The sequence below is a fragment of the Acomys minous genome (genome assembly GCF_964271855.1).
Source record: "Acomys minous genome assembly, chromosome: 10".
NCBI lineage: Eukaryota > Metazoa > Chordata > Mammalia > Rodentia > Muridae > Acomys > Acomys minous.
In genome coordinates this window covers 81,830,969-81,853,258 of record NC_140491.1, presented here as the reverse complement: position 1 = coordinate 81,853,258, position 22,290 = coordinate 81,830,969, and the positions used below count along the sequence as shown (strand labels likewise).

At 35.5% G+C, this 22,290-nt stretch overlaps 1 protein-coding gene across 4 annotated transcripts in view; it reads left to right on the top strand.

The window, feature by feature from the left end:
• Nucleotides 1–22,290, top strand: part of GTDC1 (glycosyltransferase like domain containing 1) — a 364,500-nt gene that overhangs the window by 116,106 nt on the left and 226,104 nt on the right. For all 4 annotated transcript variants that reach the window (XM_084799646.1, XM_084799643.1, XM_084799644.1 and 1 more), the window contains one exon: nt 15,533–15,725. In XM_084799646.1, coding sequence (XP_084655772.1) covers nt 15,547–15,725 — 179 coding nt within the window. In that variant the 5' untranslated portion in view covers nt 15,533–15,546. The remainder of the gene's footprint in view (nt 1–15,532; nt 15,726–22,290) is intronic.

Below are 22,290 nucleotides of genomic sequence, written 5' to 3'. Positions count from 1 at the left end.
ACTAACCATTAATTTTCATTACTTACTTATGCTATGCAGCCTGCAATAGCATTTCAAAGTATTAGGAGTAAGCCTTGTATTATAGTTGAGTTGTGTGAGTACAGTATTTCATATTAGAGTAGAAATATATATAATATGTGTGAAGAATAATCTTGAATTTGAATTCTATACCAATGTACCCAAATTAAATTTACTTTGCATCAATATACAAATTTCTATATCAGTGAATTAAAAATAATCCTATGAGTAACAATTTAGGTATTAAATTTAGGAGTAGATTCAGTAGTCTACTTTCTGTCCTATCATCCCTATGTATTCCTATATTCCCCTTTCTTTCTTTTCAACCCCTATCTATTAACATTAAGAAAGAATGATAAGCGAAAAGAGAAACATCCCTGAGTCCAACTTTGATTTCTCTCTGAATAAGAGCCTTAATAACTTATAACCAACTCCAAATGAAAATAAACCTCTATAGCCTAAGAAAACAAACAAAACCCTACCCAACACCCCTGGCAAGACTACCCTGCCAGAGGGAAGTGATCAACATTGGGGGGCCAGAGTCCATGTCAGAGTAGTCCCTATTCCCCATATTGTAGGCCACACGAGGAGACTATGCTGCCTATTTGCTACATCTGAGCAGTGGGCCTAGGATCACACCATACATAGTCCTTTTTTTGGCGCATCAGTCTCTGTACTATAGTGTGGTTATCCTGTATTATACAGCTAATATCTGCTTATGAGTGAGTATATACCATGCATGTCTTTCTGTGTCTGTGTTACCTCATTTAGGATGATCTTTTCTAGTTCCATCCATTTGCCTGAAAATTTCAAAGTTTTCTTGTTTTTCATAGCTGTGTAGTATTCCATTCTGTAAATGTACCACCGTTTCTTTGTCCATTCTTCAGTTGAAGAACATCTAGGTTACTTCCAGATTTTGGCTATTATAAATAAAACTGCTATGGACATAGTTTGAGCAAATTTTCTTGTTGTATAGTGGAGCATCTTTCAAGTATATGCCTAGGTGTGGAATGGCTGGCTCTTGAGGTAGACCTATTCCTAATTTCCTGAGAGATCCCCAGATTGATTTCCAAAATGGTTGTACAAGTTTGCACTTCTACTAGCAATGAAGGAGTGTTCCTCTTTCCCCACATCCTCGCTAGCATGTGCTGTCACTTGAATTTTTTATCTTAGCCATTGTAATAAGTATAGGATGAAATCTCAGAGTGATTTTGACTTGCATTTCCTTGATGTCTAGGGATATTGAACATTTCTTTAAGTGTTTCTCCTCCATTCGATAATTCTCTGATAAGTTCTGTATCCCATATTTTAATTGGGTTATTTGGCTTGGTGGTGTTTAATTTCGATAGTTCTTAATATATTTTGGATATCAGTCTTTTGCCAAATTTAGGGTTGGTTAAGATCTTCTCCCAGTCTGTAGACTGTCAATTTGTTCTGTTGACAGTGTCCTTTGCCTTACAGAAGCTTTTCAGTATCATGAGGTCCCATTCATTAATTGTTTATCTTAGAGTCTGAGCTGCTGGTGTTCTGTTCAGGAAGTTGTCCCCTGTGCCAATGAGTTCTAGGCTCTTCCCCACTTTTTCTTCTCACCGATTTAGTGTATCAGTTTTTAAATTGAGGTCTTTAATCTACTTGGATTTTAGTTTTGTGCAGGGTGATTTTAATAAGAGTCTGTTTTCGTTTTCTACATGTTGCTGTCCAGGTATACCAGCATCATTTGTTGAAAATGCTATTTTTTTCCATAGTATGTATTTGTCTTCTTTATCAAAAATAAAATATCCATAGGTATATGGATTTATTTCTGGGTCTTCGATTCTATTCTACCGATCAACCAGCCTGTTGCTATGCCAGTATCATGCTGTTTTATTACTGATGCTCTACAGTTCAGCTTAAGATCCAGGATGGTGATTCCTCCTAAAGATCTTTTATTGTACAGACTATTTTAGCTATTCTGGGTGTTTTGTTTTTCCATATGAAGTTGAGAATTGATCTTTCAATGTCTTTAAATTTTTTGTAGGTATTTTGATAAGGATTACATTGAAACAGTAAATTACTTTTGGTAAGATGGCCATTTTTACTATGTTGATTCTCCCGATCTATGAACATGGCAGATCTTTCCATCTTCTAATATTTTCTTCAATTTCTTTCTTTAGAGATTTGAAGTTTTTTTTTTTTTAATATATAAGTCTTTCACTTGCTTGGTTAGAGTTACACCAAGATACTTTATATTGTTTGTGGCTATTGTGAAGTGTGTGGTTTCCCTAATTTCTTTCTGAGCTCATTTGTCATTTGTATACAGCAGGGCTACTGATCTTTTCCGAGTTGATTTTGCATCCAGCCACTTTGCTGAAGGTGCTTATCAGCTGAAGGATTTCCTTGGTAGAATTTTTAGGGTCACTTATGTGTATTATCTTGCCATCTGCTAGTAGTGATAGTTTGACTTCTTCCTTTCCGATTTGCATTCTCTTGATCATCTTTAGTTGCCTTATTTCTTTAGCTGGGACTTCAAGAACAATATTGAAGAGACATGGAGAGAATGTACAGCCTTGTCTTGTCCCTGACTTCAATGGAATTGATTTAAGTTTCTCTCCATTTAGTTTGATGTTGGCTATAGGCTTGCTGTATATTGCCTTTATTATACTGAGGATACCTTACTCTCTCCAAGACTTTAAACATGAATCGGTGTTGAATTTTTCAAATGCTTTTCAGCATCTAAAGAGATGATCATTTGTTTTTTTTCTTTCAGTTTGATTATATGATCGATTACATTGTGTATTTCCATATATTGAACCACCCCTGCATTCCTGGGATGCAGCCTACTTGGTCATGGTGTATGATATTATTGATGTGTTCTTGAATTTGGTTTGTGTGTATTTTATTGTGTATTTTTGCGTCAATATTCCTAAGAGAAATTGGTCTGAAATTTCTTTGTTGAGCCTTTCTATGGTTTTGGTATCAAGGTGACTGTGACTTACTTCATAGAATGAGTTAGGTAATGTTCGTTCCGTTTCTATTTTGTGGAATAGTTTAAAGAGAATTGATACTAGCTCTTCTTTGAAGGTATGGTAGAATGCTGTGTTGAATCCATCTGGTCCTGGGCTTTTTTTGATTGGGAGACTTTTGATGCCTCTATTTCCTTAGGAGACATAGGACTATTTAGTTTTTTATCTGATCTTGATTCAGTTTTGGTAGTTGGTATCTGTCAAGAAAAATTTCCATTTTATGTACATTTTCAAAATTTGTGGCATATAGGCTTTTGAAGTAAGACCTAATAATTCTTTGGATTTCTTCAATGTCTCTCTTTTCCTTTCTAATTTTGTGGTTTTGAATACTCTTCCTTTGCCTTTTAGTTAGTTTGGCTAAGGGTTTGTCTATCTTGTTGATTTTTCTCAAAGAATCAGCTCTTGGTTTTGTTGATTCTTTGAATTGTTCTCTTTGTTTCTAATTTATTGATTTCAGCCCTGAGTTTGATGATTCCCAGCAGTCTACTCCTCTCGGATGTGACGGCTTCTTTTTGTTCTATAGCTGTCAGGTTTACTGTTAAGTTGCTAGTATGAGTTCTCTCCATTTTCTTTATAAAGGCACTTAGTGCTATAAAGTCTCCTCTTAGCACTACTTTCATTATGTCTCATAAATTTGGGTATGTTGCAGCTTCAGTTTCATTGAGTTCTTTTTTTTTTATTTACTCAAATATCATTGAGTAGGGTGTTATTCAGTTTCCATGCGTTTGTAGGCTTTCTGTTGTTTCTGTTGTTGTTGAGTTCCAGCTTTAAACCATGGTGGTCTGATAATATGCAAGGGTGTTTCTCCTAGTCATGACCTTCTTTGTACCCCCCCCCCCCCCCTTTGGAGGCTGCTTGCAAGTTTCTGCAGGGACCCTGGACCTTTCTGTTGTTTTGCTGGGTGGCCTGAGGCTACACCCAACCGTGCTGCGCACAGTTTGGACCCCTCTCACCTGGGGGTCACCAGTACTGGTGTTGTGTGGTTCTCAGATCAGTCCTCAGGTTGTTAAACAAGTTCCTGCTATCTTGCTGATCAAACAAGGTGTGTAGTAGGCACCACCAGCTTGCATCACAAGGATTCAATTCTTAAAAGTGAGATGATTAGGCCAGTAAGGATAGAAGTGTGTCAATCATTTTATTAAAACTGTTTGGTGTGCATATTTAATTTATCCTGTTCAGAGTCAGAGTTCAGGTTTGAGATAGCAGTATAGGATAAGATAGCTGGTCTGGTCTCAGAGTTTTCTTTGTCATGTTTGAAAGTCTTTTTTACAGCTTATCTTAATTGAGAGTAACTCTCAGTAGTCTCTTCTGTTTATATAGTCTTAGGGAAAGGGAAACCTAGGGAATCTACTCAGGTTCAGAGACTTCCTGAAGCTATTTTGAGTTGCTTACCAGCTGTCTTACAGGGCTTCCTGTGAGAGATGGAATGTTTGAATTGCCAAGAAAAAGCTATATAACACAGCCTTGCCTGTCCTTGTGTTGCATAGTCTTACAGAGTGATAATGGGGAAGAAAGTTTCCTGAGGCAAGAGACTCAGTTTTTAAATCTGTCATCTGCACTTTGAACCAAACTATTATCTTCAGACTGCTATTGTGAACATAACTATATGGCTATGTCGTGGGACTGTTCCTGTCTTTTTACATGAACTTATATTTCTAATTCTAGTGTTTACAAGGTTTGTTTATTCTATAGAGAACATATTTGTGTAGATCTGGAGAGTAAAAGACGAGTAGTGATGATTATGCAGAGCAGAAATTTAATTTTTACCACCTAGATGTATAGTGTTCAGTTGTACGTATCCTACACTGCTGATGTTCCTGACTTACAAATTGTTGGGAGGCATTGTTAGATACTATATACGACAAAGACATTTATCATTTTATAGTGATATTATCATTTCACAAACATATTGAACATGTACTGCTGTGTGTGTGTATTAGTAGTAATTATTAAACATTTATATATAACTTTGAAACTCCAAAGTCTAAAAAAATTAATATACTTTGCATTAAGGTCACATCATTTGTCTGTAATGAAGTATAATGGGACAGATTTTATATATATGAGGTCCCAACTTGTGGACTTTATTTTCTGCTCTTTTATTTTACTCTGTCATACCATTATTATTATTATTATTTTTGGTAAAAGATTAATTAAGCAGTGTTGTCAGTGTTTTCTGCATTTCTGAATCTGTGAAACATGCTGATTTTTCTATTTGGCTATTCATATCTACATGGATTAGACAGTCTAATTTTCTCCCATGGGACTGACTTATAGCCTGTTTGAAAGAGTTGGAAGCCATTGGAGAAATGCCATCTTGCAAAAGTATCTGTATTACTTCATCTTGTCAACCATTTATAAAATGAATAATAGCAGAAAGTATTTAAAACCACCTTTTTACTTTCCCATTAAATAAAAGTCTAATTTTTAAATGTGGAATTGGATCTGGAGATTGATGTAAGGGAATTGGCTTCTTATTCTAGTTCTGTTTCCAGAGGTAAAGTAGACTGATAATGACTCAAACAATAAAAATCTGCAGGTGATTGTTAAATTTTTGTTACTTAAAGATACTTTTTTAGACCAAGAGACCCACGTTAGCATAGAGTTCAGTTGCTTATGTCATGTCTCCCATTTCTTCAGCCATTGCTATTTTTGTAGCAGTGCATTAAAATCAACATACCTGATGTCTTGAAAAACTTGTCATTTCCCCATAAATTTTGGTTTGTGTGAACAGCAATAACATAATATTTGAAAAGGAACATAAATATGTTCAATGTCCTTGCTATTTGAGAATAGTTAGTCTTCATGAGTAATGGGAGACAGCTAGCAGCAAGTATGGCTCTGTTAGCATGTTAGAATTTATAAGGAAAAGATATGAGACCTTAAAAGCAGAAGAACTGTACTATCTTTGTCATCTTGATTTTTTAGTTCTGTAAAAATTTGGTAATATTTACTTTGTGTCACATACTGAGATATATCCCAGCAAAGTAATGGTGTAGTCTCCACCCTCAGGCAATCCCTAGGTTTATGGAGAAGCAGGACATGACATGAGACTGAAAATGTCTAGTACTACTATCTTGAGAGGAGAGATTAAATCGGGAGGCAGAGTCAGGCGGATCACTGTGAGTTTGAGGCCAGCCTGGTCTACAAAGTGAATCCAGGATGGCCAAGGCTACATAGAGAAACCCTGTCTCGAAAAAAATAAAATAAAATAAAATAAAATAAAATAAAAAAATAAAATGGTAACTGAGAGGGGAGAGGCTTCATAGAAATACTGATTCATGTGCAAACATTTCTGTAAAAGAGAAGCCAGGCAGAAGAGAGATAATGGTGGGAGCTAAGGGAAGAGTAAAAGAGCTGTGTGGATGTAGGTGGGTGCTACTGCTCTGACGCAGTCTTAGGAAGTTTCAAATGGAGCTATGATGAAGAAAGTGGGGGGGGACCCCAAAAAGGAATCTGCCATATACAGAGTACTGTATTTTATCCCTACTTAATAACTTCAATTTCAGATTTATATTTTGGAAAGATTATCTGTGGCTTATCTGTTCATGTGGTATGAACATTGCTGTATAACAGGCTAATACAATATTTTGAGTGATGGACTGATTTTCTGGTGTAAATCTTTGCACTGATTCATAAATATAGTATTTTAAAATGTCATCATGAATTCAATATAATCAATTCATTGTTAATTTTTGGGTGTGTATATGCTTTGTAGTTTATATGTGCATTTGGTTGTATGTGCATGCCTGTTGCGTGAGTAACTGGATTGCTGTTTACATTACCCCTTGAGCCAGGGTCTCTTACTGAACCCAGTACTTGCCTATTGAATATGCTGCCTCTCCAGTGAGCTCCAGAGATTTGCCTATCTCCACCCCTTCTATGCTAGAGTATGGCTAACTGTGTAGTTTCAAATTCAAGAGACCAAGAGCAGCAAACAGTTGGAAAAGGACCAGTATTTACTTCTTAATGATATTAAACCTCTCGCCTAAAAAAACTAAATTATAACTTGCTGCTTAACACAGAATATAATTTTATAAAATATAAGTAAATAAAATTTTCATATGTACATATTTAATTATTTGTTACAGGGTGTTTGTTTGCATTTGAAACTTATAATCAAGACTTTTTATTAATTCAAATCATGGAATTAGGGACTGAGCTAAGTATAATGTTAAGTGTCAAATAAGGAAAAACATATTTGTCAGGGATAGTTAAATCATATGTGGATATAAAATTGTTAGTTTGCAAGTATACATACTTAAGAGATCTTGGCAGGGCATAATTGGAAAAATACTTAAAAATAGCTTTAAAATGTCTCACCAATAGCATGGCATGTAAGATTTCTGTTCTACATTTCTTTCTGTTGCTGTGATAAAACAGTGACTAAAGGTAGCGTGGCAGAAGAAAGGGCTTATTTGGTTTATAAGTTATAGTTCATTACCAAGGAAAACTGAGACAGGAGCATGAAGCAGAGACCACCAAGCAATGAAGCTTTTTTGGCTTTCTTCTTCTGGCTTGCTCTTATACAGTTAAGGTCCCTATGGCTAGGAATGGTGTCCATAGTGAGCTGGGCCCACCTACATCAATTAGCAACCCAGAAATGCTCCACAGATATGTCCATAGTCTGTCAGATGGAGGTAATTCTTCATATTGAAGTTCATTCCTTAGGTGTGTCAAGTTGACAATAAAATTAATCATGATACCTTCCTAAGGATTTTTATGCATAAAACCTTAGCTCTTTGTTATCACAACAGGAAATAAAGTCAGACTTGAAGAAATAAAAACAATGACAGAATAATGGGGGTATAAAATATTATACAAGTGCTGCATTTTTAATTTTGTACCTGAATTATTTCTATTTAAGAACAAACATTAATATAGTGTATATTAGTAATTTAGTGTATGTATCGTAAGTAAATAATGCAGGAACATTTCCCATTAGGCATTATTTGCAATATAAACTAATGCTAAGGAAATGGATTAATTCCTATTAGCCAAACTTTCCTTAATTTTATGTACACTACTTTCAATACTTGTAGTTTTTAGATTGTAAAGTTGTTATATATTTTGTGCTAAATTACATTTCAGCCTTCAGGGAATACAGTGAAATGGGAGAGATTAGGATGAGGAAGAATGATAAAAAAGAACAAGGAATAAGAAGAAACTATTCAGAGCTGGATTTACAAAAACAACTTAGTGATCTCTGTCTCTGTCACTTTCTCTCTCACATACACATACACGCACATACATACACACAACACACAACACACACACACACCTTCTTGTACAAAAATTAAATATATCACATTACCTTTTAGAAAAAATTTTAAAGATTCATGTTTAATCTTTTTTGTTTGTTTTTGGTTTTGGTTTTTCTAGACAGGGTTTTTCTGTGTAGCCCTGCCTGTCCTGGACTCTCATTTGTAGACTCATAGGGATCCACCTGCCTCTGCCTCTCAAATGCTGGGATTAAAGGTATGCACCACCATCGCCTGGCTCATGTTCAATCCTAGTGGGTTTTGTTTTGTTAGTGGAGTCATTTGTGACATACTTTAGGGCAGAGGTTTTTTTCCTCTTTCTTCCTTCCTTTCTTTCTTTCTTTCTTTCTTTCTTCCTTTCTTTCTTTTACTGTTTAATGACATTACAGGTATATTTTAACAGTTGGGGTTTCCCTGATGAATCATTAAAATAGCTGAGTGGGCTGGGAGTTAATACTAACTTTTCTCAGTACTGCCCTATTTTCTCTGCTGGGTTATAGGTTGCTTTTAAAATAGGCCCTGAGTGTGTTGGAGTCTGTGGGTGGAGATTCAAGTAAGGAAGAGAAAGGTCAGTAAAAGACACACTGGGAAACCTTTAATGAACAATTGGGAAAGCCTACGCAAATTATAATTTCTGTAACTTAAACCTAAGTTCAATGCATTTTTCTCCCAGTCATTGTATATAGGCAAATAGAAAATATATTTTCAGCAGTTGAATGAGTTTTAAGGAAAACCATATATAGAATAAAAATTAATTTCCCATGTATGTGGGATTATAACAGTTGAAATTATCATCACTGTAGCTAGCCTCCTACATTTATGTGTCTGTGGAATATCTTAATACAACAATTCTTTGATTTTAAAATTATTTCTGGGTATTTGATTGGGAAAGTTTTGCATACTATTGATGTTTGAATTTACACTGTATAGGAGTACCAATTATGTTTTCTTGAATGTTTTAGTTTTAAAAAATTAACTTAATGCATTTATTCACCCAGGGAATGAGTGTCACATGCTGATTTCCTGCTCTACTGTTAGAATTTTCACTGCTACCACAGTTGTAACTGCTAGAGGAGATGGAGAAAATGTAGTTCACCTTGAAAATGATCATGGCTCAGGGAATAAAGAAATTGGGTTATGCTTAAAATAAATGCAGGTGCAGTAGCAAAACCTCTTAATAAAAAATTAAAATAAAAAATTAAAATATCCATAGCACTGGATCCAAACTCCTTTTGTTCTTTGTTGTTAATGCATTATTAGTTTGTAATTGAGATGATGTTAATGTCACTTTTTATTTTGGGCAAGATGCAATTTTTGCTTTGCAACTCCCTTTTCAGTTTTAGGTAGATTTCTGGTAATTCTTAAATATATTTGTTAGTGTTTTGGTGATCTTTAGAAATAGCATGCATGTTATAAAATTTATGTTGTATTACTTTGGCTCATTATAAATGTCAAATTTAATGTTCAACATTTAGGCATTTTCCACTAAATGGTACTATTGACAATGAATTAAATATTCATAAAGCTTTAATAGTATAGTAGATTTTCTTCACTGCTGTCACTGGAGAATAAAATATGCTGAATAAATGAATTTTTTTAAAAATAAAAGCTTACTTATTTAAACAAAATTGTGAACGCTGCTAAAAATTTTACCTGAAAGATATGTTCTTCTATGGAGCAAAGAGTGGCCATGTATACTTTACTTTATGTCATTTAATATTTTGAATGTCATTTGCAAAAGCTATATAGTTATTGTATGTTATTCATTTGCCAGCCTAAGTATATCAGGTTTTTTTTCTCATTGCTTTTACCAAATAGCTGACAAGAGTGCCTTAAGAAGGGAAGAGTTTGTTTTGATCTTAAGTTAAGAAGGTCATGATGGGGAAGACAGTAATTGTGCTGTAACATTCACGTCTGCCTCCTTCCTGACTGGAGGCACAGTCTTTTCACACCCCATCATCATGCCTTTTTTAACATCTACACACCAAAGTAAACTCATCCTTACTTAGATCGCTTCTAGTCAGGTGTTTGTTTATGAAGATGATAAAAATAACTGATTTAGAAAACTGCTACCAAAGACTTGGCCTGTTGTTGTGATGGACCTGACCATGTGAGAGTTTGGGCTCTCCTTGACTCTTATCAGCAGTTGTGAAGAAAAAGTTGCAAGACCAGAAAATGCTGAGAGAAATGCAGACCACGAGGTTTCAGATAGAAACAAAGATGTTGTTGGGAACAAGGTTAGAGACCGTAGCATTACATTCTGGCAAAAAATAGGTTTCATTCTGTAGAAGTACTGAGAAATTGGGTAGCTGGATCAAAAAATAATGCACTAATTTGTTGGGCTATGGAAACTTCAAGACAGGAGATAATATTCTGGCTGGGTCATGGTTACCATTTAGTGCTCTCAGCCAGTTCTGCAGTGGGAAAGAGCAGCAAGTAGAGCAGAAAGTTATGGTCAATGTATAATTTAATCCGGAAATGGTTGTTTTAAAAAAAAAAAAGTCCAAAGTTGGAGACAAGGAAGGTGTGGAGAAAGTAGCCATGATTGTTAAAGAAATTAGCATCATTAAAGAGAATTGGCAAGCTCTACTTGGAGACAATAGGAAATGTGCCCTCTGGGCAGGATCCCACTCATCAAAGGCTGAATTTGTGACAATGCGAATTCATTTGAAAGAAGAGCCTGCATTGAGAATGCTGCCTAAGGGGTTTCCTGTGGGCTGTAAACTGCCCAGGAAGTTATTTTCTCAGATTCATTTTAGGGGGCCACTGCTTCTCTGGTCTGATGGGGAGCATTCTAGCTGACAACAGAACTTGCCAGGGCTGGTCATGTGATAATGTTTTTTCAGACATGATAGAAGGAAAACTAAAGGAGTCACAGAAGCTTGAATCAAACTTCCCCAAAGCCAATGAGGACAGGCAATCTGGCAGTTAGGTATCCTGCATTGAGTCCTGCATTGGTGGTTCAGTCTCTGTGACCCCCTATGGGCCTAGGTTAGTTGACTCCCTTGGCCTTCTTGTGAGTTCTTGTCTCCTTTGGGTCCCTCTATCCTTCCCCCAAGTCTTCCACAAGATTTCTAGATCTCTGTCTAATGTTTGTCTGTGAGTCTCAGCATCTCGTTCAATCTGCTGCTGGGTAGAGCTTCTTAGTGGACAGTTAGCTTGGCTCATGTCTGCACATGTGAAACTGATGTACAGCTCAGCCTTCATATGGGTCCCTTAGCAACTGGATCTGGGACTGTCCCTGACCTGGATGCAGTAGCCTGCTGTTGGATCACTCTCCTCTAGCTGGACTGCCTTGTCTGGGCTCAGGGGAAGAGGATGGGCTTAGTCCTGATGCTACATGAAGTGCTGGGGCAGAATACCATTGGGAGGGGGTCCCTTATCTGAGAAGGTGGGGAGGAGGACTGGGGGAAAGAGGATGGGAAGATGGGACTGGGAAAATAGGAGGGAAGGGACTGCAGTCTGCATGGAGAGAAGGGGGGGGGGGGAGCGAAGAATGAAACTATGAAAGTGAAACTCCAGTGACAACAGAAACCCTAGGATGTTAAGAGGCCTGGGCGATGGCTCATCCACTGAGGAAGGCTGCAGAATGGAGTCTGACTAAGCCTCTTTATTTGAAGCAGGCAGCAGGGCTTCCCAATGCTGTTGGAGGCTAGTTACATGATTCTACCACAGGTCCCAGAGGACAGCTGTGTAGCTCCAAGATTCCATGTCTGCTTTGTTGGTTTTCAGTCTTGGTCTGATACAGACTTTCTTTCCTACCCTCTCATTTCTCCTTTTAGGAACGTGAATGTTTATTCTGTGTCATTTTATATTAGAATCACATAACTTTTTTTGTGCATGAATGACATTTAAGAGATTGTATATAATCTCAGAAATACTTCCAATTTTTGAACAGCACTTAAATTGTTAGACTCAGGAGATCTTTAGAGATAGACTAAAATGCATTTGGTATTATGAGATGAAAATCATACTTTAGGTATTGGGGTAGAATGTGTTGGGGTGTCAAGTTAATTGGGGGTGGGTGGGTAAACTTTAGTGTCAACCAGAGTAGATAAGTGATCATCATGGAATACTACTGGCTGTGTCAGTGTGGTGCTTCCAGAACAGTTCAAACAGGGAAGACTCACCCCCGAGTGTGTATGGCCTCATCTTGTAGGCCAGAATTCTGGACTTGAATTGAATATAAAGGGAGGAAAAAAGCAAGCTGAGCACCACATTCATCTCTCTTTGCTTTCTAACTGCAAATATAATATTATGTGGGCTCAATAACATCTTTTGACAGGCATATCATCTTAACTATCTGCCATCAAGGGGGCTGTGGCCTTGATTTAGAACTAGAACTTTCAAATCAGAGACATTTTTACTACTTCTTCCAAGTGCTGTCTCCTTACTCGCCCGTGTTAGTGGTCTCAAAATGTGTGTATGGTCTTCCTGCTTATGAACCTCTATTATATGAGGGTAATCACCTGCAGGTTTCTCTGGCTGCTATTAAAATGGACAAACAGGGTACTGCCTTTATATTTTACAAATTCTATTGCAACAGCAAATCTTAGCTTCATGTTTATTTCTTTCAAGCTGTGTTTTCTAAAACAAAACCCAAGGACAGTGAAAATATTTAAACCATTCTTTAATGTGCTGTAGTAACATTTGGTTTGAATCTTTTATTTAAAAATCAGTTTCCCCATTCTGTTTGTATCTGATGGAAATCATCTTTGTTCCAGGTTGTTCTCAAGAAGAGTACAGGGAAGAATACATTTTTTTCTTGCCACAAAAGTTCCAATAGCAGTGGTGTGGGTGCTGCCAGGATATGTCTGTTTCCATAAAACAAGCAGAACAAATTCCATGAATCAAAGCCACTAAGTATAGTTTTCAGAGATGGTAGGACATAGTTACTTTCCCTAGAAAAATATCCCAAATGTAGGCACACCCATTGGCCACTAGAAAATGTGCAAATAAATGCTGCTTCAAACCTGTACACTTCCCTTTTATGAAGCTATTAAAGGGATAGAAATCTACTATAGCTGTAATTTTTTCTATTTTTGACCTTTCACATGCTTTGTTTTTAGATTTGTTCACTGGATTTGAGTCTGCAGCAGCATCTATATGAGTTGCTTCCGCAAAGGCTGATAGCGTGCTGATAAATTTGTGATCCAAACTCTTATAAAACATCTATATAACAAATACATGACATGCTTTTGATTAATCATAGGAAATAGAAGAATGATGTAGATCTAGAAAGCAGGGTGTTGGTAAACTGCTTTTAACTTGTTTTGCTTGAAACCTTTGATACGATTTTGTAAAGTGTTTTCCTTGGTCTCTGAAATATTTTCAAGGTTTTTGTTATCATTGCATTAAATGTGTGTGAGAATACACTGTATGCTGGCTTATAAAAGCAGGAGGGAGAACCCCATATTCCAAATAGCTAGGCCCTAAGCTTCCTTCTTACCTCCATAACTGCAGAGTTCTGGAATGGTTATTTGAAATGCCAGCTGCTGATGAGAAATGGATTGGATTTTAAACTCAGCTGCACATGCACTTTTCCTTCCTGTCCTTAATAGGAGGCCTTGATTGAAAAATACTAAATCTAAAACTCTGGTATATTCAGTGATACACATTCTTTTTAGATATGGGCTAAATAGCTTATTTCTTTGTTTAGCTGCTCTTCCTCATGTAATCTAATTTTATCTTTATAACATGCCCCTAAGGTTGGAACCCTTATCTTAATTTTTAGATGAGTCCTTCAGAGTAAGGTAACTTACCAATATCATACATCTGGGAAGTAAACAGCCAAGTTTGTCTCTTTCTGGTAAATACTTAATCTTATTTTGTATGAAGTGAGTTAATCTCTTTGCTTCCACCCTTTTTTGTCTCTCATCAGATGTATGTGTGTCAGCACACACATGGGTGCACACATATGTGCACATTCTCTCATACACTACTCTTCATTATCTTCGTATGCTTATTGGGAGATTCACACATCAACAATTTCTTTTTTTTTTTTTAGTTTAGCCATTAATCTGAAAACCATATGATACTTTTGCTGTGAAATACAAGTTAAGTAGGCCTTACTTTGAAGAAAAATGAGGCACAGTTTTATTAGTAAAGAGCATTGAGTCACTGAGACTAAGAATTTATGTGACATTATTTTTGAAAACTATATACTATTTAATGAGTAATAGTCACTTCATAAAAGAAAATTCAGATACCTGGAATATTTTTCTAGCAATATAGCATCCATGTACAGAATGATATTCCCCCTTTATCACAGGAAAGAACATATTTAAAATGTTTATAAAGTTTTTCAACATTTATACATATTTTATTTCACTGAGTACATTGACAAATATATTATTAAAATGAAAAATTGCTTGATAACTACTGTTTGTAATGGAATTTTATCATAGTTTATAAACTCCATCATAACTAGTTTATTCTCCTAATAGTTTAGTAAAAGCAATAGAAATCTTCCTGGCTCACAGTCATACACCTTTAAAACAAGTTTTTGGTGCTCTAGAAGAGGGTAGGATATTGAAAATAGACATTGGGGAATTATTTGATCAAGGTATGTGTAGTATGGCTCAAGAAATTATGTCCTGATATTTTTAATGCTAGAAATTTAACTTTTAGATATAAATGCATTTTCTTTGAAATAGGAATTTTTTTGGAGAAGTGGTAACCAGTGGTCTGAAAGATGAAATAGCAGGACAGCTGCTGAGCAGAAAAGACCATTAAAAATGAGGCTGAGGCAGAGTCATCACAACTTCTCTACATAATGAGACCCTGTCTTATAAAAGTACAAACTTTAGATGACCAGTTCAAAGGCTATTTAAGAAAGTTCTAGGTCAAGCAGGGTTAAAGTTTACTGAGCCAGGCTCAGTACTGAACCAGCCAACAAGGAACATGGAAATAATTTTATGTTTAGTAATCTTAGGGCCAAAGACAACGAAAATAAAGGCATCTTTATTTCTTATTAACATAAATACCATAAAGATATTGATTGATGATTTCAGCTTATAAATAAGTGTTAATGGTTAATTTCTTTTTTTAAGGAGGTGCTTATATTTATCATTTTGGTTTAATAGCTGAGCTCTCTCAAATCTTGAGGGGTGTTTATTTTTTGAAAATTACATGTTAACAATGTTTGTGTTTTCTCAGATTTTTAATTTAAGTATACTTTTATTAGAATTGTGTGGATACAGTTGAAAAATACATATATAAATGTAACATCTATTTTTGTTACGTCCGAAGGTTCGAACAGGCCAATGAGTCTTCTCATCATTGAGGCATTTTACGGAGGCTCCCATCGACAGCTGGTAGATCTGCTCCAAGAAGAGTTAGATGACTGTGTCCTCCACACCCTTCCTGCAAAGAAATGGCATTGGCGCGCACGGACAGCAGCTTTGTACTTCTCACAGAGTGTTCCTCGCAGCGAGCACTACAGGTAATGGAGGCTCGACTTTGCTTCTAACGTCCTATCAGGGCACTGCTTCCTGATCAGTGTCCCCTAGGATTCTCTCACTGTGGACTTGATAGATAGAAAGGACTTTATAATACACAGAAAAACTTGAGAAAAAAATACTGGTTACATTTTAGGGAGAGAGCAGGCCTTTTGTATTCTTTTTTATATTTGACAATTTTGTACACATATAAAATATACTGTGATCACACTCTCCTGCTTCCATTAGCCTGTCTCCTACATTTATCCTGGTTGTTACGTAGTGGAGGACTGTCTGATAGTGGCTCCCGTATCTGCTGGACTCCTCTCTGCATGACTGGATGAAGGCTGTTTTAGGAGACTGTATCACTATACTGTGCAAAATGAAAATCTCATCTAGACCCTTTCAAGCTTTCCTCAGTTTTATGGAGTTAGTAAAAAATTCCATATGTAGTTTTTCACTTATTTTTGTGGGTTATATTAATTATATTATGAAAATGATATCATCTATTACATAGCTTTTATAAATAAAATATAATTTCTTATAATTTTCCACTTAAAATTAAACATTTTTAGAAAAATATTTGTAGCTCAAGGAGATTTCTAACATTTGGCTGTGATAGTTTACAAAATTTTATACAATTGTATTTTAAAGATTTGTGGTTTTAACAGTGGCCACCCATGAAGAGTGGCCTTTTAATTTATAGTTCAGAGAATATGCTGATAATCAAAAGATTAGAATTTGGTCCAGAAAAGTTGTTTTGTTTGGCTATTGCTATTGCTTAAGGTTTTGAAAAATGATTTTAGACAGGCATTCTTTGAGTTAGTCACAGATAACACTAGTCACTGTTGTGTGTGGAAGCTAAAGATTTTGATACATGGAGATGAGGTAAAAGGATGCCATAGGAAGAGAAAGTATTAGTGAAAGTAATACAAGAAACGTAAGGAAATGTTTGAAAAATAAAATTCATCTTGGCCTGAAGATAATTTGATGCAGAAAGAGTCAAACTGGTGGTCATGCACGCCTTTAGTCCCAGTACTCATGTTGCAGAGGCAGGAGGATCTCTGAGTTCGAGGCCAGCCTGGTCAACAAAGTGAGCTCCAGGACAGCCAAGGCTACACAGAGAAACCATGTCTCAAACAAACAGAAAAACAAAGGAGTCACAGGAGATCAAGTTTTAAGGATGGGTGGACTTTGTCCAGTGTATGTGTGTGTTGTTGAATTCAAAGTTAAGAATGTGGGGGAACTTTAGTATCCTTTGTGGACTAGTTCTGTAATTGAGCTATTAAGGAGGTGGAGGCAGGAGGATTGTAAGCTAGGGTAACTTAGTGAGATATACTGTCTCAAAATAAAAAGATCATTTTTGAAAAAAGAATTATTTAGGTAGTAAGTATGAGAAGGTGAGAGGACTCTTGGTTTTATGTGATAGAATCCTAATTCAAAATCACATAAACACAAAACCAAAAACATTAAGAGTCATGGGATTATAAGACTCAGCCCCCGCCTGCCCCTCTTTTTTTTTTTTTTTCTGTCCTGGAGCTCACTCTGTAGAACAGTCTGGCCTTGAAGTCCAGGATCTACCTGCATGTGTCTCCTGAGTGTTGGCATTAAAGGTAAGTATCACCACAGCCGCCCAGCTCGGACTTTAAAGTCTTAAAGGAGATTGCCAGCAGCTAAAGTTGAATCCAGTGATACTGAGCTGCTGTTAGGTTTCTTGCTTTTCCTCTGTGTGGGGAATATGCTAAAATAGACTCAGTATGTGTCACTCCCAGGGCTTGGTTTATAGTGTACCAGTTTACCTTTCCTGAAAGAGAGTACTTTCTTTTCAGTAGCTCTGACAAAAGCCTTCAAATTATTTCATCTTCTTCCTTCACTCCCTGCCTCTTTTTCCCCCTCCTCCTATTATTATTATTATTATTATTATTATTATTATTATTATTATTATTATTATTATTATTACTACTACTACTACTACTACTACTACATTTTGGTATCATGCACATTTTGAACTTGTTACTGTGTCAGAGGACATTTACTACCATGAATCTGGAATATAGTTTGTAGTCGTGAAGTAGAGTCATCTCATTCAGTCCACATGGTTTGAGTATAGTAGAACAAAACAAACACTGCGTTGTTGGTTATATAATTTTTTCTCCTTGCTGTAATCCAATACACGACAAAAGAAAGTTAAATTAGGAAGGATTTATTTTGAGCTTACAGTTTGGTGGGTGTCGCTCCTTCCAGCACGATCACCTTGTCTCTGCAGCCTGGAAGCTGTTACTCAGAACACTTTCTCCTTTCATTCAGTCAGTGATCCTGGCTGATGAAACGAAATGATATGGTTTGTCGTGGTCTTGTCAAGCTGGGACTCAGTATGAATCATAATATTGAGAGTTTCATAAAAGGAAACTAGCTTTTGCTGGCAGAAACACTATAGTCAAACATGATAACCTGGACAGGACAGCTGTTGATATAAACTGAGTTGGAGACCAGTAATGGAAGAAATGTTCATTGGATTCTCAGCATTGAGGTAGCAGTGAGATTTCTGAGTGAGAGCAGTGACAGGAGGGATGGAAATAGGGAAACAACTAGTCGTTGTTGTGAGTCACTGGTTAGGAATTGCTTGTCTCCAAGCCAAAGTGAACTGTAATGGTCTTTGATTAAATAGTTTGAGGTATAAGTTAATTTAGTCAGTGTCATGGAATTTACAATGAAAATATTGTATTGGCTACAATAATTTAAAAATATATAATATGAATTGTAGGTTATTTTTTTTTTTTTTTACTAATGTTGGCTCATGAGTTTGCTTTGGCAGCATTTTTAGTTACTCCTCCATGCATCTAAATGTAGTTCAACTTTCCTTTAAATATTAAGTGCAATGTTAACTTCTTTCTCCTATCTAAGTAAAATGTTTATGCTAACATACATATACACTCAGTAAATGACTCATTATTTGGTATTATCTTCTCAATTTTATCACTCTTCGAAAGCTAGGAATTAAGTATTTCTGTAGAATTCATACATAGTATAGATCCTACATGGAAAATTAATGATTAAACTTGTGATGCACTTAGAAGACATACAGAGAAATTAGGTCTTCCTTACCGGCCTGGAATACCAGATATACATTTGATAAAATCATTGTACAGGAGACATAATACTAAATGTGTGGTTTAGAAACTCAAGTTCTCCTGATGGCAATTCCTTCCTTTTCATCCGCACGCCTCTGTTTTCTTCTAGGTACTACCTGGATACCATTCACTTGAGTCAGGCTTTCTAGACCACTTAGGCAATGTTTCTGTTTCTTGGGACGTCTCCCCTAATTGGTAATCTTCCTTTCATTATAGTGGTAGGTCTGAAATACGAGCAATAGGATTTTATCCATTTTTTTTTTTGTGCATGTGAATTGATATACACATTCATTTATATATAAAATGTTTGGTCATTCCACACCTAGGGAAGATGAAAATGCTAAGAGTGTGAACTTTAAAACAAAAATGTTTTCTTCCTTTAACATAAAGTTAAATTTAATGGAAAAGTTTTAAGATTAAAATCCAGTATCCAGTATAATTCATGGTACGTTTTATTTGTATATTATGTGTGTATGTGTGGAAGTGTGTGTTTACCAGTTGTATTAGCAAGTTTCCCATTCAAATGTGACAAATGGTAGCTGTTAACTTTTTATAGTGATTAGTAATAGTAAAAACAGTGGTAAATTATGTAATTCTGTATGTAAGTGAATTAAGAGTATTTCACTCATCTTTTTCCAAATAATTGTGTGATACCACCTGTTTTATAAGATACATTGCTGATTGGCACTTGATATGAACGTGTGAAAGATGGAAGGTAGTTGAATTGTGTAAGAAAAGAAAAGCTAGTCGGGCGTGGTGGCGCACGCCTTTAATCCCAGCACTCGGGAGGCAGAGCCAGGCGGATTGCTGTGAGTTCGAGGCCAGCCTGGTCTACAAAGTGAGTCCAGGACAGCCAAGGCTACACAGAGAAACCCTGTCTCGAAAAAACCAAAAAAAAAAAAAAAACAAAAAAAAAACAAAAATAATAAAAAAAACAAAAAAGAAAAAAAAAAGAAAAGAAAAGCTATGTAGATTTGTCATGGAGCTAAAGATTTCATGGTATCTGTTTCCTTTTTAAGGAAAAACAGCATTTAAAAATGTGATAGAATAACTGACTTTCTTTTTTTTTATTTATTATGTTTACAGATTTCATTATAGATGGTTATAAGCCAGCATGTGGTTGCTGGGAATTGAACTCACGACGTTTGGAAGAGCAGTCAGTGCTCTTGATCTCTGAGCCATCTCTCCAGCCCCCGAATAACTGACTTTCTGATAGACAATAGTTCTTGTATTTTTTAAGACTCAGGAAAATAATTATGTGAATGTTTGAACATCAAGGAATTTCTCACATTAATTTTAAATAAAAAGAACATAACTGAATATGATATAAACTAAGGGGGATAACTGAAGATCCTAGTTGCCAGTATATTAGAATGTTTAAATAAATAGTCTAAAATAGTTTTTTTGAAATGAATACACACCTTGGTAAACACAATTTGAGTTTCTTTCTTTCTTTCTTTCTTTTTTATTTTTTATTTCTTTTTGTGCCCAAGATTAATTTGTAAATAGTTCGGAAATTGGGAATTTAAGTTCAGTTGTGGCATATTCTATCTATTGGTACCGATTATTTAGCATGAATGTTTCATCTTACTTTTTATTGATACTTTTCAAATTTATTTCTAAGGCAGAAGAAGTTTTTGAATATATGTGGTATAATAGGACATTTTCTTACTTTATACATTATTGTAAAATCAGACTCATTCACGTATCTGTCATTTCACCAATTTTTTTTATGGTAAGGACGTTAAAAGTCAGCTTTCCCTTTTGATTTGAATAGTGAATTATTTTTAAATGTTAACACCATGCAGGGCAATAAATATTTAATAGTTAATATTCCAGTATACTTAAAACTTTATTTTGGCATGTGTATGTGTGTGTGTGTGTGTGTGTGTGTGTGTGTGTGTGTGTGTGTGTGTGTGTTTGTGCGTGCACACGTGCACCCTTGGGTAAACTTGAAATAAACCGCCAACCCTGTAACAGCTAAACTCTGAGTAGTTTATTCTTATCCCTATACTAAATTATGTGCATTCCATTTTTAGCTCTATTATGAATCTCTAAAAATCTGCAAACCTTAAAAAATAAGATATAACGTTAATGCCAGTATTACTTGAATAAAACCCAAGAAATTTCCTAAGTCACGGACTGCTTTAAAGATTATGCTCCGTTCGTATCGTACCTATCTAGTGGACAGTGAGAGCCCTCATGTTAGTTACCCAGGGACAGCCCTTCCTCTAGCAGGGCAGTGAGTTTAGACTATGAATTCAAGTGCCCTGAAAGAATTTATAATTTACAACCAGGGATGAAAATACTGATCTACACTGTGTTGTTCAGGCTTAGTATAAATAGCAGCATCATAAAATGCATTACTACATTTTATTTTTTATAAGTTTGAGATTGTAAGTATCGATATAACTCAGTAATTCTATTAGCTTTGTTTCATTGCCTGGGTATTTTCTTTCCTTTTGTTTTATAACCTTTAAGGAATATTTATAGAAATACAAAACATTTCTTCCATACAAATGCTCATCAAAGGACTATATATTCTTACTAATTAAAGAAACTTTTAGTTGGGATGATTTTCATTAGTAATTTTTTTGTTAGTAAATAAGAGCACAGAAATACTGTTTTATTATCATGTTTTCACTGAGTGATTTAAATATTCAGATGAGATTTGATTTTGGAGTATTTGGTTATGCTTTGATCTTTGATTGATAGGTGAGTTGGAGAAAGACGGTATTGTATATACCATTAATTCTCAGTTCCACTTCATGTGTTGCCTGTTCCATTTTCTATTATCTACTTTTTCTATATGTATATGTCTAGTTGTTGTAATGCTATTATTCTCTTTGAATTATTGCATGGAGGATTATCTTAAATCTGATGGAATGATTGGAAGTAACATGATTGAAATTCCAAAGAGTAGTCATTGGTTAAGTCTGAGGTCTTCATTAAGTCTTCATTCAAAAGCATAACTTTCCAGTGTCATAAAAGTTTTAATTTTAAAATTATTATCTATTGCTCATCTTTGGTCTTACTAAGAATACCAGGAATTTCTTTAGTAACTATTTGTCAAACCATCTGTAATATGATTAGATAAAGTTTAATTAACCTAAAGATGCCATATTAGCAGTTTTCTCTCATAGGAATGGACACCAGAAGTCTAAAGTCAATGTCTCCGGGGCCAAACTCCTTTTAGAGCCTCTAAGATAGAGTCTTCTCCCTCCTTTGTGCAGCTTTTCCAGTTTTCAAGAGTCATCAGATTGTAACTGCATCACTTCAGCCTCTCTTTCTAGTATCATGTGCTTTCTCTTGCGTTAAGATGACAGTAGCTTAGAATTGTTAAATTCTTCTAATCAAGCTGCTGTCATTTGAAAAGAGAATGAGGTTGAATTGTTGAAAGCTAGAGGTGACTTTTGGGGCTTCCTTGTTTAGAATAGAA